Source organism: Clytia hemisphaerica, unplaced genomic scaffold, assembly GCF_902728285.1.
Source record: "Clytia hemisphaerica strain Z4C2 unplaced genomic scaffold, Clytia hemisphaerica genome assembly, whole genome shotgun sequence".
Taxonomy (NCBI): domain Eukaryota; kingdom Metazoa; phylum Cnidaria; class Hydrozoa; order Leptothecata; family Clytiidae; genus Clytia; species Clytia hemisphaerica.
Genome location: NW_027103910.1, coordinates 162,522 through 177,558, shown reverse-complemented (window position 1 = coordinate 177,558; position 15,037 = coordinate 162,522). Strand labels below are relative to the sequence as shown.

Below are 15,037 nucleotides of genomic sequence, written 5' to 3'. Positions count from 1 at the left end.
CTTTAAGAAACCATATTTGAAAATATGCTCGTCTGCAACGGCACTGCAGAGAATAGCTAAAAATAAAAGCCTCTCAGACTAACTTTCCCCGAATTTTAATTGCTTCTTTAAATAATGCCTCAACCTTTTTAAAAATCATTAAAGGAGTTGTTGACGCCAACTTTCCTGATCCCTGGGAGCCAATACTGTAGAATCAACTGACATGGTTGACAAAATTGCCGAAAAAATTGAACATGCAAGATGTTTTTTCGAAGAGGAGGAAATTATAGACTTGCAAAAATAACAGGAGAAGAATAACTAAAAAGTTGTTAATTTTTTTAAATTTCAATTTTCTTTTTCCTTCAAAATAATTAAATATTTCTTTCCAAAAAAAACTTTACAGGTAAATCGCTAATGAAAATGATGGCATTAAAAATTCTAATACAAGAAAATACCTGATCATAAAACTTGGTTAAACCCTTGCCCTCCGTTCCCTTTGAATTATCATTATAAGTTAAACCAAGTTTAAGTTTAACCTCGATTTTGTGGCGTTTTGAAAAGAATTTTCATTCGTCTAAAAGCCAAATCAACCGAAATAAAACTGACGTAACTTTCCAGAATAAAAAAATTCATGACGTTTTATACGGAAACACCCGAAAAACACCGGACGTTTGTCACAAGTTTTGAATTTAAACAATGAAGCTGCGGTGGCAAACACCCGATGTTTCCGTATAAAAGATTACGTCATTAATATCAAGAATTTCCCTAAATACATCATAATAAGAAACTTCCGAATTTTGAGGCAAGAATAGGAGCTCAGATCTTAAAAATCCCTATCTCATAGAATAACTCACAAATATTAAATAAACTAGGGAATGTTTACTTGTTGATCTCTTTGATCAATTCTTCCAACTGGTCTTTGGAGAACATCTTGAAATTATCGGCTACTGTAATCGTTGCCAACTATAAGTAAAAGACAAAAAAAAATATTGAGGAATACATGTCATCAACAGTACCGCGACTGAAATTCGGGCAAACTGGGGAGGCAATTTTACATTAGAAAATATCGATTTTGGCGCCCCCATATGAAAAGAAAATATCTTTGATAAATGACACGAGCGAAACGAGCTCGAAAAGTCTAGGGTATTTTCTCTCTTTTTGGCCGAAAACTGCCAATTCTAAGGTGCAAAAAAGCAAAAGTGCACCGAAAAAAACACGGCCACGCTCATTGCGAATGAATGAAAGAGAATGGCAACAATCGATGAAAAATCCACTGAAAATGTTGAAAAATATGGATCCTGTACCGCCAATAAATGCTTCACGAATGAAATAATAAAGGATAATGATATGTTACAATGTAGGAAATGCCAGAGATTCGTTCATTATGCTTGTTCGGAGCTTCCCGCATACCAAATTCAGCTTTGTCTGCAATACAAAAGCCGACGCTTCGAATGTAAAAAATGTGTTACAGTCACGCCAATACTTTTGGAAAAAATCAAAACAAGTAAGCAAAGAGTCAGAAGTAACCAAATAACCCAAACAATAACGGAAGCAGAATGTCAAGATGGAGGTCAGCAAATATTTGAATCTGTTTTCAACACTAGATTGCATAATCTAGAGAAGAAAATGGAGGAACTTATAGCTATGAACAAAGAAGACGTCGCTAAAGAACCAAAACGGGCAACATATGCAGATATCACAAAGGAAGAGGTGAAGAAACAGGAGGTTATCATCAAGAAATTTATCAAAAATGAAAAAGAAGAAAGAGAAGAAGATCGCTGGAAGAACTTAACTAGATGTAACATCATTGTCCATCATTTAGGTGAAAATAAAGATGAGAACAAAGAGGAACAGCGGGCCGGTGATAAAGATTACGTGGAGGAAGTTGTAGGAAATCGTATGGGATTAAAGATAAATGTTGTCACTGCAAAACGAATCGGTGCTCGAAAGGATGATATGTTCAAGACGAAAAGATGGCGGCCATTGAAAGTAACGTTGGCCAATGAAGAAGACAAGAAAAGAATTATGGCCTCAGTCCATAAACTAAACGAAGATAATTTCAGTGTAACAGATGACTTCTCCAAGAAAGAACGTGAAACCATTAAAGAATGGCATGAAAAAGCTAAAGAGAAAACGAAGAATGAGAAGGATGAATGCTGTGTATGGAAAGTGAGAGGTAGCCCTCGGGCTAAGCTCTACTTTAAGAAAATATGTAAAAAGACCGTTATTGATGAACTGTAAATTTGAATTAGATTGTTTCATAGAGGTCAATAGACCTGCGAAATATACTCCTATAATAAATAATAAATAAATTATTAATCCTAGGCGTCTTTTTGCGCCCTTTGTATTTCGGCGCCCCCAAAAAATTGACCGCTTGGGGGGGGGGGCTGCCCCCTGGCACCACGCTACTAGTCATCGAAGGATCTTTCTTCTATCATATTCTATTCAACTTTCCTTTCAGAAATTCATCGTCCAAGGTATTTTTATCATATTGTCTCGCGTTTATCTCGGGTTCCTTAAAGTCTATTCCATAGCTCGGCTATTTTACTAAACGAAAACGATATATGCAGGAATATGAAGCTCTGACTCTTTGATATCAGGTTTAGGTACAGTAAAGAGATTCAAGAAGCTACATATATCGTTTTAAACCTATGGCAAAAAGCACAAAAAAGAGCATTCCCCTCTTCCCCCAAACAATGTTGTCGGGGCGAGCTAAGGGCCGGCCAAGCAATATTTCTTTCCCACCAACATTGTTCGGAGGGGAGGGGGAGGTTATTGCAATGTATCTAAATTTGACCACCGGAAATGTGCCATGATATATTGGCAACGATTGTAGTATTAACTTTTTACGAAATACCAATTTCAATATTCAGCCTTCTTAAAAGATGGAAATAAAAAGTTTCGATCTCAGACTTTTGATCCCCTAAGATAACATTCCAACATTCCATAAGTTAAAAATATAGCAACAGAGATAAGATATCTAATTGCGTGCATGACGTCACAAGGTGATCAACCCTTATCGCCTTAGAAACCAAATTCGCCTGCGGTCGGGAGAAAATAACCGTCTTGAGTAAAAAGTATTGACATTTGTAAATTGTAGTGCGGTTTCCCTGCTGTTTTTATTTTATTTTTGTAACAAAGGGATATTAAAAACTAGTGGCAGGTTTGCTTTTCATATTGACTTTGCAAGAAAAACGACGTGAAGAACAACAACAACAGCAACAAACCAAGTAAGCTAATTCAAATAAGACATTGTTCCGGCTAGTAAATTTTGATACGGAAATGAAATTGTTTGTAAACCGCAGAGACAGAGCTCGGAAACATTCACAAAGACACAAAGCAGAATGGTTCTTACAAAAAAGAGAAAGAAAACAGAGACAGAATTTGTTCTTATAACAAAAGAATGAAAAGAGAGACAAAAGGAAGTTTGAGGTTTTTAATCACTATCAAATGTTATTCTCGTGATCAACATATTTCATGTGTTGCAAAAGCAGAAAAGACACGCCCTGCTTCAACATACAAAGGGGCGTCTAAGGATGTCAAAAAATAACCGGATAGGAAAAATTGAGATGTCATCAGGAAAACACACTGTGCAAAACCTTAAAAAGGAAAAGGGCTGAAGAGCATTAAAACAATAATCAGGACAGTAACTTATAAGGCTTCAAAATCCTTCAAAACTGGAAAACTTGTGGTGTTTCACGGGGTCTGAGACGACATATACTCTCGGGTACCTAATAGCGGGGGGGGGGGGGGATTGGAATAAGCGAGAGGTTGGAAAAAATCTCAAAACTTATTAAGCGGGGAGAGGGGTTGGAATAAAAATGTCCTGGGTAAAAAAATTTTGAAAAGGAGGCTAATACAGCTGAATTAGGACAAAAGAGGGAACTTTCAAAAACATTTTCCCAAAAAAATAAAAATTAATAAGCGGGGGGGGGGGTTGGAATAAGAATGTCCTGGGTGGAAAATTTTCGAAAAATTAATTACAAGCGGGGGGGGGACGGCTATTAGGTACCCGAGAGTAATGGGTACTTTCCACCCAGGAAATTCTTATTCCAACCCCCTGCTTATTAAATTTTGGGGAAATATTTTTAAATGTTCCCTTTTTTACCCTAATTCTGCTGTATTAGCCTCCTTTTCAAAACTTGTCCACCCAGGACATTTTATTCCAGCCACCCCCGCTTATCAAATTTTACGAATTTTTGCACCTACCCCACTTATTCCAGACCCCCCGTTTATTAGGTATCCGAGCATGGGCCCCGGTGAGCTATTTTAAGTGAGGAGGCCAACACTTTGGGAAAAAATGTCGCCCACCATGGTTGGGCGACGAAGAAAATTTTTCACTTTCTACACCCTCAAAACACCTTAAAACGATATCTAATTGGGGAGAATAATAGTTTTTGTGGTTTGATTTGGTCTCAAACCAGCTTAAGATAGTAACTCTTAAAAACGTATGACATGGTCTACCAAAAAGTGGGGGGGGGGCCATGGACACCCCGGCCCCCCCGTTGACGGGGCCCATGCCGAGAGAAAAAGAACAGGAGTGTCACGCCCATTGAGTTTCAAGCCGAAGGCTAGAGGTCAATCTCCTTGGTAGGATTTGAAGCCAACTAATCCTACCAAAGTTGCGCGGCCTTGAGCGACCCGCCTGGTTTTTACACAAACAACAGATTGAAACTAAAATTTACCGCTTAATTTCGAAAAAAATATCACTCGAAAACAAAGGAATTGCTAGATTCAATCCGTCATCAAAAATACGGCGCATATTTTAAGGCTTCAATTTTTCTTGCCTGAGAAAGGTTAGAGATTGACCTCTAGCCCTTCGGGCTTTAAACTCAATGGTCACGCCCACAGATAAAAGGGGCGTATGCGGATGTAAATGAAAAAGATACCGGACAGTAAGAATTAGGATGTTATCGGGAAACTGGGTTCCACCTAATGTATAAAAACTTTAAAGACGAAGGGGTTAAAGATTTTTACAACCAAAACAAAAAAGTTTAGACGGAAATTCCAAAGTGATCAAAATCTCTCAAAACTTGAGCGATGACATATAAAACAAGGTTTGAGAAAAGGCTGTGTGTGACCTTAACGTCTTTGTGAAAAAATTTTAGAAGGGTTAGGGTCACAAGGGCAAATAATCAAAACCTATGACAACAAACCGTTCGGAAAATAATCTCATTGTCAAGTTAAAACCTCAAGTTAAGGCACTTCTAATTAGCCATAAAATTTTTAATCGGTTAATTATTGGGAACTAATCACTACGTACAAACCCTCTCATTATAACATACAATGACTCATTCATTGATGATCAGTTTTTAATGGGAGACCATGGCCCTGGCAACGAAGGGGAGGTCACATCCAGAGTTCTGCGGAACATATTCACTAAAGACTTGTTAAATTTCCTTTAGGAACTTTAGGAATGTTTCAAATATTTCTAAAGTCATGAGAAGATTTAATCATTCCAAGGGAAAACCAAATAAAATGGTTTATCTCCCTAAAGAATTTGCTGAACAAGGCGCATGTTTTTTCTTTTATAATCATAACGTTTATAAGCATATGTAGGATCACTTTTTGGTACCTAAACAATAGCTCTATTGTTCGAGAACAATAAAATGCTAAGCATAACGCAAGCCTGATATAGGGAGAGATGCTTGCTTATAAAAAAACAGTTATCTTCACAAAGGTAAACCACAGTGCTCTGTTTTCCCCAAGTTGTAACCGAATGAAATGACACGGCAAAGAATCTAAAGACACTTTCATATTTCTATAAAAGTACATACATGGATACTCTTAGGTGCCAAATAAACGCTTGTTAATTTTTCGATTTTTTTCCAACCCCCCCCCTCTTATTAGGACCCCCCCGTTTATTAATTTTTTTGAAAATTTCTAGCTACCAAAAGGAAAGTTCCTTGTTTTACTCTAAAAAGCCTAAATTTAGTCTATTTTAACCCTTTTTAGGGTTTTTAAAAGTCCATTTTCCAACCCCCCCGGTAATTAGGTCCCCCCGGTAATTAGGCCCCCCCGTTTATTTAATTTGAAAAATTTTTCCAATCCCCCCCCCCCGTTTATACGAACCCCCCCCCCCCGTTTATTTGGCACCTAAGAGTAACTTTCTCGAAGTGATTCGTGAAAGATTTGTTATCTAGATATACGTTTTTTTATAAGAGCATCAAAAACTTTCGAAGCCTTTGAGTTCTAAGCCTAAATATATTCTGAATGTTTTTAATTTCACCATGAAATTTCCTAAGAAATTGGGTGTTTTAGAGTCCATAAATAAATCCTTAAAATGTTCTTAGCTTGTTCTTAAAAGACTTTGGTAATCGAAGCCTTATGTTCTTATATAGTTCTTTCTTATAAAAACCGTGCACTGTAAGAACACGAGCCTTTGAGTTCTAAGCCTAAAAAAATTAAATGTTCTTAGTTTCACCATGGAATTTCCGAAGAGATTGCACGCTTTAGAGTGCATAAAGCCTTGAAGTGTTCTTAACTTGTTCTTAAAAGACTTTGGTAATAAATCGAAGCCTTATATTCTTATAAAAAACGTGCACTGTAAGAACACGCGTGCAAAAGATTTCACTGTCAACACTACAAACCACGATGAGAGAGGAGAGCGATCAATCTTTATGAAGAGAGAAAATTGACCTCATTAAGTCGTAAAATGAGAAGAGGAGCTTTTAACGTCTCTTTTGTGTCCATGACAAAAATCATAAAATCCACCCATCTTTATATTATCCTAACAACCGATTGAAACCCTATTTACACATTGTTTTGAGATTCTTTCGGGTCGGGTCTTGTGCTCATTGAGTTTAAAGCCCGCTAGAGCGCTAGAGTAGGATCTCTAACCTTTCTCAGGCAAGAAAAAGTGAAGCCTTAAAAGATGCGCCGTATTTTCGACGACAGATTGAATCTAGCAATTCCTTTGATTACGATTGATATTTTTTCGAAATTTAGCGGTAAATTTTAGTTTCAATCTGTCATTTGTGTAAAAACCAGGCGAGCCGCTCAAGGCCGCACAACTTTGGTAAGATTTGTTGGCTTCAAATCCTACCAAGGAGATTCGATTCTAGCCCTTCGGGCTTATACTTCATTGTTTGAGATTCTTCAGTAGACCAATTTTTTATTCCTTTTTTAAGCAGAAAGTAAACTACATTCACAAAAATCACAAAAGTTACGATATTTACTTTCGTGAAGTTTCATACACGCTTTTTTATAAGAATATCTTCTATAAGAATATCAGGGTGAAAATTGGCAAAATCGTTAGAATACCCCTATTCTTATAAAAAAAAGCGTGTACCATGCAAATTTTTTGTTACTTGGTAGATTTAATCTTTTGAAATTTCATCAAGTGAGCTTTGGCATTTACTTAGCCAATAACTAAAAATCGCATACAAAACTTTCCAGAGATTTGTCTCATCAAAAAACTGAGTAAAGGTTATAGCCGGGAGGTACCCGGACTATTCGCTAAAATTCCCCTTGTTTGCGGGGAGGGGTGATTTAGTTTTATTTTTCATAAAAGTTACCTCAATATTAGTGGCGGTCAATTTCTCTTCCATGACTTGTTTTAAGATGGTCAGTGCTTGATTGCATGCTTCCTTTAGCGTCATCGACTGTAGAAGATAATTTAAACGAAAAATTATCACAAAGTCTACATTTTCGGTTGAGTCATGGAAAATTAGCCGAGGTGTACGGTACATGGTGATGATGAAGTTCAAAAATGCCTTGGGAATAACATGATATGGTTAAGAACTGGAGAGCATTCTGAGAAATTTCAAAAATTTCACACCTAATACGTAACTTTTTCCATTGTTTAAGTGACGTATTGGGTGGAAAATATAAAGTTTTCAGAAGACTCTCCAGTGGTGCATATCATGAATTATAAAATAATTAACTTCTGTTTTCAAAGATAAACCGTGAAACATGGCGCAGTCTTGACTCGCGCAAGTTAACTCAAGACATAAAAACCATTTTTAACAAATTTTTGGACATTTTGTGGTACAGTTGGGGAACAACACGCAAGGGGAACACAAATTTGTTCGAGTTAAGGAAATCTTGAGTTATAGAGTAAGGTTTAATAAGGCATGCTTGAACGTCAAAATTTGAAACGTCAAAAAAGAAGATGTAACAAGCGAAATAGATTGAAACGGTTTCGCTCCACTATTTTCATCGGAACGAAACTGCTCCGTTTTCTTGCTCCGAAACTTTCCGAAATGAGTATCCGTAACAAAAACCATACCAAAGCGATATGAAAACGTAACGTCTGCACATGGTCTAATACTCCCGCATAAAACATTTACGTCATGTTTATCATGAATAATATTCACATAATTAATAAGGAAACCTTTTGGGACATTATGTAGTAGCATTGTATACCTTGTGGTAGACTTCTTGCAGCGTTTGTTGAGCTCCTTCACTGGCTGATCCTGTGTGCAAAGAAAAATAATTGTGTTAAATTCTTGATATTCATGACGTAATCTTTTATATAGAAACACAAGAAGCGTGGTGGCAAATGCCCGTGTGTTTCCGTATAAAAGATTACGACATGAATATCAAGAATAGATTTACTGGTCATGAAGAGCAAGCCTGTTTTACGACTAATCAACACAACCATTAAAAGTAGCCCCAGTTCCGAATTTCCCCTAGCTAAATGATAATATTATTTCCAAATAGTAGATCCTAGTTCCATATCCCATAAGAACAGGGGAGCTGTTGAGGTTCCCAAGGATTTTTCGCACAGAGGGTAATGGGTAGACTGAGAGGTCAGCGATTCAGACTAGGTAATAAGGAAGGGGTTATTTACAATGCCAGAGAAAAAAATACATTAGAATAGTGTTATCATACCGATAGCTTTTGCATCGTAATAGGGAAGGGGTTATTTACAAGGTCAGAGAAAAAGACATTACAAAATTGTGTTATACCGATAGCTTTTGCATCGTATTGCAAGAACGTTCCAGAAGGGTCCAAGTGAAATCTGCAAAAGAAAGAAAAATTTGCAATCATCTAAATTGAACAATAGAAGGGCTTTTAAAAGTCTGATGTTCTTTTCTCAAATGACCCTCATGCTTGACCAGCCTAGCAGCTTACGGGCCCTCCGAGGTTTTTGGGCTTTTTTAACTATGAAAACACTAACGCTATGCTTGACTTAAAAGTATATATAATTTGTAAAAAATACAGGGTGGTATATTGACAAATTTTCCTTCCAAAGTGCAAAGAAAATACCCTGACCAGAAAAATAATTAGGCTTTATGTCGATCTCCTCTTCCTTAGAGACCTTCCAGCGTCAACAGGTCTACAGTCAAGTCTCTCTAATTTGAATCTTTCTGTAACTAAAAGATTAGTCCCCTCAACCTGGAAAGTCGTGTATAATAGTCTCTCTGTGATGCAAATCTTTCTATCATTCGAAGAAAATTCTTGATCGCTTGTACAACAAACAACAACAAACAACACCAACTTACAATTGAGGACCGTTTTCATCGATTCCACCGATGAGCAACGCAACACCAAATGGTCGACTCTGAAAGAAATAAAAACAAACTGATTGGTTTGATGGCGTTGAGCATTGAGGCGTTGAGGCATTTAAGGCCATTGAAGTATAAGCCCGAAGGACTACAATCCGTGCCATAATATATTTGCACTTTTGGCTAATTTACCATTTTTCGAAAATTGAAGTTCGAGCGAGAATGTCAATTTCAGGCCCTCAACTTGATTTCATCGATTATTTCGATCTGGGAGGGATTTATTGGTTTCTAGGCTATATTTCAAGCCCTACTGGACCATTTTTAAACTTTTGGATCTTAAGTCTAGCGTTAAAACTCGTAGCGTTAAAAAGTATTTTGTCCCTGATTGTCTTTGAAAATTAACAATGCCGATTTCTGCTCTGCGGGGGGTCTAAAATTAGGAGAAAACCCCTTAAATGTGAAAAATAACCCTTTTCCGACCATTTTGAGGCATTTTCATTAGGTCAAAATCAATTTGTGGTTTCAAAACACCCCGGTGAATTTCCCTTTTGTGCCAAGTATTTTGTCCCTGATTGTAGAATTGAATTTCCTTGGTAGGATTTGAAGCCAAGGTGTTTTCATTCTAGGCATGGGGGGGAACTCACCAAAATCTATTCAAAATTGAAAAAAATCTGGTTTTATGAGATGATATAGCATAATGCTTAGTTTTTTTAATATTATGGTTTAAAAACAACCATCCTTTCCATATATTCTTGAATTATAACTACCTTAGGGAGAACAATAAGCGTTAAGCCCATCAAATTACAGCTTTTTAATTTTATGCTTGAGGGGGGGGGGGAAAGAAAAATTTTTGGAGGCAGGGTGGAGAAAAATGAGGGGGGGATGGAAAATTTTCGTTCTAGGCATGGGGGGGAAGAGACCCTGAAGGACACTATGATATTTTAAGGCTTCACTTTCTCTTGCCTGAGAAACGTTAGAGATTCGATTCTAGCCCTTCGGGCTTATACTTCATTGATTAAGGCGTTGGTATTGAGGCGACAGGTGATAACTTTGTGATGACGTTAACACCTATATGAGGACATCATCAACTGTAATTTTTTTCTATGGGTTTCCCTTTTATGGCAAGGATCATTCCTTGAAAGTTTCACGATCATAGCACATCTAGGTCATAGGTTTTCGACACCTGGTATATTCCAGCCTCTAAACTTTCGTATACTGCATTCAAAAAAGCCTGAGATAAATAGGGCTAAGAAGGAAATCACCTACAGGAGAGAGACAACATTATTTTCTCGGGAAAAATCAAGTTCTGATCAATACTAGATTCGAGAAAAAAAAACACTAAAAGCCTGATCCTTTCTTTAATATAGGTCGTTGTAAAACATGGATTAGCTCCATGGAGTACTCCAATGGAGTACCTAATGGAGTACCCCCTAAATACCTGTCAGAGCGATGAATATCACAAATTTGATAATCAACCTTTTCCACCAGCTGTAAACTTTCAATTTATAGCAATCAAAAGAATTTCTCAAGTATTTGTTTGTGAAAAAATGGCTACCATCATTTCTGGCAGTAAAGCTCATATAGCGCACGCCCTCTGCTTAAAAATCTTTGTTGATTCTACAATTAACAGACCAGATTTAGCTTGCAGAATAGCTCTGATATATCAAACACTTTATAATAATACATATAATATCAGTGTAATTGTATATAGTATTGTGTGTTATATTATTTATGTAACACCAGTAGGGCACTAGAGCTTTCTTAAGCAATATTTTTCTTGTGTCCTTTTGTCAACAGATTGACTTTTATAAAGAAAATATTGTGACAATCATATAATCTGATAGAATACATAGCTTATCAACCCATATCCAAAAGGAATTTTTATCATACTCAATATGATGCAGGTAGTATGACTGAATATGAATTGGCAGTTGGGGACAGTCTGTGAGAGAGGTTACAGAGGGGTTTTAGAGCATTAATTATTCATTGTAATTTTATTGACAAAATACACTTCAATTAACAAAATAATAAGACAATCACAATAAATGGAGTCCGCCAAATTATTTCTTTGATATGAGAATTTCATACTCAATGTGATGCAGATGACATGAAAGGATATAAAAAGAGACTAACATGAAAGCCACATTCTTGCTACAGTGGTTTTAGAGCAAATAAAAAATTATACAGGTCTTTATTTTCCTCTCCCTGCGATCTAAAATCTGGTCTGCAATATTTTTAGAGTACTCCAATAGGTACTCCATTGGAGTACTCCATGGAGCTACTCCATGTTTTACAACGACCCCTTTAATATTAGAATTCCTCATGTAGGTCTTGTACGTCATACAAAAGGTTAATTTTAAAGAAAATGTATATTCGACCCGATAAAATTGATTGACATACCATTGCACCTTTATCATAGTCTCTATTACCGAAAGCCAATGCTAAGTTGGAAAGTGATTGCGTCAAACTTTCGACGGACATCTTCTCGTTGTACGTAAACCAATGGTTCTATGGAAGAAAATTAAATCGACATTTTTAAAGGATTATTATTATTAGGTCAAATTTGAAAAAAGTGTGAGCCCTAAAAAGGTTGAAAAGGGTTGCCTTTACTTGCTCACTTTTACTTTCCCCTCAAAATCCTAAATGCATGAAATCCCAAATCCCAAATTTTTTGAAAGTTAGAGAGATGAGGTTAAAGGGGAAGAGAGACTGGTGCAAAAAATAATCTGCTAATATCTGTGGTAGACCCAAAAAGAACTCGAAGAAACGAAACTCGAAAGAACTTTCATTAACTTTCAGAATCCAAAATGACTAATCTCAATCTAAAACTTTTCCAATTTAAGAAAGACAGGAAGACTGTCGTAAAAATTAGGTATGTTAATCTTGCTCGAAGAAAGATTTTATCTTAAAAATGGACTCAGAAGTGAACTGACCTGGCCTTCAACACGTGCTTTGTCAACCATGGTTCGAGAATCTGCAATCAATCCACTCATTGCACATCCTAATAAATAATGGAGAAATGTTTTCAACGTTCATCTAACGTACACAACGTCCATATAACGTTAGATGAACGTTGAAACAACGTTGTGTGCCAGCTGGGAATGCTAGGATCTTTGGAAAGGTCTTTCCAAGGTCTTTACTTTAAAGGGGCATAAAAGTAGTAAAATGTAAACATTGCGCAAACCACGTGTCACCAAAGAGAACAATTAAAACCACGTGTCCAAAACAAACTTGTAAAACAATTAAACAATCAAAATCAGCCATATTTGTTTTGATTTTCTATTTTGACATGCGACATTTGTTTTGATTTTGTATCCCGCTGCATACAGTTTGTTTACAAATTTCGTCAGTTTTATGTCCCTTTAAGGAATAATACTAAAGGTTTCCACCCTAGTCCACCCTAAACCATCTGAAAAATGTAGTACAGTCAACTCTCTCTAATTCGAACCTCTATTATTTGAGACTTTCTGTAATTCGAACTATAATATTTGTCCCCTCAGTTGGATAATGGTGTAAATTGTTCTCTGTAATTCGAATCTTGCTATAGTTCGAAGACAATTTTGGGTCCCTTGAAGATCATTGAATTAGAGATAGTAAGATGGTCTCTAGTAGGTCCTGAATTTGGTACTCTCTGGTCTGAACGCTGTTAAAATTGGTTTCTGTTCACATGAAAACGAGGCGGGGTAAGGTATGGAAAATAACCGGAAGCTTACAAAATAAGAGGAATTTTGTAGAAAACGAAAGTGAAATATCTTTTGATCTAGTAGACCAAATGGAACAAAATTTTAAGGCATTTCTCATTAGACCAAAACAAATTGAACTGTGATAATATCAGATTAATGAAAATTTACATTTTATAGAAGTTCATATTTAAGTGGGTTTTGGGAAAGGTCTATAAGTTTCTGTTTGTGTGAGCGGTAACGAGAAACAAAGCCTCACCGATGTGTTGATCAACTTCGAAGATTTTCTCGATGCTTTTAGGGATGATAAGCGGTGAGGTAATTCTTCTTTCGACAGCCAATACAACACCTTCTGATGTTTGTATCCCAATGGCTGTTGAGCCAAGCTGAAAATGAGATTCAATTTAGTATGCTACAAACTGTAGTAGTAACTAATAAAAAAAAAGGTTAATAGCAACTTTTTACCAAAAAGTTATCCCTCAATGAGGAGATGATAGTACATAAATCGATTTAAAAGTTTGTTCGTCTTATGGGACATTCGAGAGTTGTCCATAAGGGTTTGTTACCTTAAAAGGACTGTGGTACTGTACCACTTTGATACAAGTCAGAGAGGGAGTACTTTACAACAGGTATGTGACAAGATACATACCTTGATAGCTTCGATCGCATATTCTACTTGGAATAATCTTCCCTCAGGTGAGAACAAATTGACACCTCTACAATGTGAAAACAAAATAAAATAAACAGGTAGTTTGGTGTAAAGAAATTATCTGAAAGTTCAAAGAAAAGTTGTTTGACGAGTAATCATTGTGGTATTTGCTGTAAAAACCCAGGGAAAGACGCAAGATTTCTAAAAATTTCTACTCGGAATTCCTTTTTATGCATTACATAATGAAATTTTATTCTTCATACTGAAAAATGACTAAAGAATTTCTTTTGATCTGGTTGAAACCCATTGCAAGATCTCATTATACTAAAGCCCTTGTTTTGTAGAAAAACTAACTAGTGTAGGTATATTAATTCATTTTTTATAATGTGCTTTATAAGGCTAATAAATATCTTGTACTCTATTCCTTGTTTACACCAAAAAATTGAGAACCAAAAGAATTTTCCAAGATAAGATCTATTTAAACAACAATCAGTTAGGCTTTCTAAATATCTATTATGTATCACTTCAGAGCGTGCGATCACTCTCAGATTTGCAGAAATCTAAATAGTAATCCTCCTGGGATGCAAGAAAGATTTTCCAGGAAAAGGAAATTTTAAATAATTTTATATTAACTTTCTTGATTATACAAAATATTATATTATACAAACCTTGATGGAATGGACATACAGAAAAATATTCTAGCCAAAATTTTAAAGGTTTTATTTTTACATAAGTGTTCCTGTTTCATATCAGACACATATTTCATATCAGACTGATGTTGTTATTTGTGTTCAATTACATGCTGAATAAACCAAAAAATGCTTTTCTTTTCTTCTTTCTGACCAATATTGCTCCACATCCGTGTCGATACAATTTGAAAAAGCTTGTATTTCAAAATTGATGAGTAAGCAAATGATATCAAACTAGTTTAAAAAACAAAAGCTTTAAATAAACCAGAGTGAATAGTAAAATAATTTTACCTGTCGTATTCAGTTCTTGTGAGAAACATCCTTGTTTTAATTAATTATCACTAAAAAACGAAGTCAAACAATTTAAATATCATACAGGCTAATTTAGCTGATTCAGGGAGTCTGTACTAGGCTGTAGTGAACCATGCAGGCAGGTGGGTAATCAAAGTTGATAAGGACCATCTCAACCCAATGTCGCCTAAGAAAGAGTTGATTTTTTAAGGAAAAAGTGGAAAATTTACACTATTGCCCATATTTACATAATAATTCTTCCTAGGTGTGATAAAATCACTTATAAGTGAAAACCAA

General features: G+C 36.0%; 1 protein-coding gene across 1 annotated transcript; it reads right to left on the bottom strand.

Moving 5' to 3' along the window:
* Positions 1 to 305: 305 nt before the first annotated feature.
* Positions 306 to 14,802, bottom strand: LOC136809177 (proteasome subunit alpha type-5-like). Its single transcript, XM_067065695.1, has 10 exons — positions 14,741 to 14,802; positions 13,761 to 13,827; positions 13,371 to 13,497; positions 12,365 to 12,432; positions 11,832 to 11,939; positions 9,429 to 9,487; positions 8,892 to 8,944; positions 8,347 to 8,396; positions 7,497 to 7,583; positions 306 to 942 (listed from the first exon to the last, which is right to left on the bottom strand). Exons 1-10 carry the CDS (start codon positions 14,767 to 14,769, stop codon positions 859 to 861), a joined length of 732 nt encoding a protein of 243 aa, XP_066921796.1. The 5' UTR covers positions 14,770 to 14,802; the 3' UTR covers positions 306 to 858.
* Between the last annotated feature and the right edge of the window lie 235 nt (positions 14,803 to 15,037).

Excerpts from the sequence above, each read along its gene's own strand:
- LOC136809177 (XM_067065695.1), bottom strand. The coding sequence starts at position 14,769 with ATGTTTCTCACAAGAACTGAATACGACAG. Across the intron at positions 13,828-14,740 it reads ACAAGAACTGAATACGACAG|AGGTGTCAATTTGTTCTCAC; the intron begins GTAAAATTATTT and ends TTCACATTGTAG. Across the intron at positions 13,498-13,760 it reads ATGCGATCGAAGCTATCAAG|CTTGGCTCAACAGCCATTGG; the intron begins GTATGTATCTTG and ends TCTCATTTTCAG.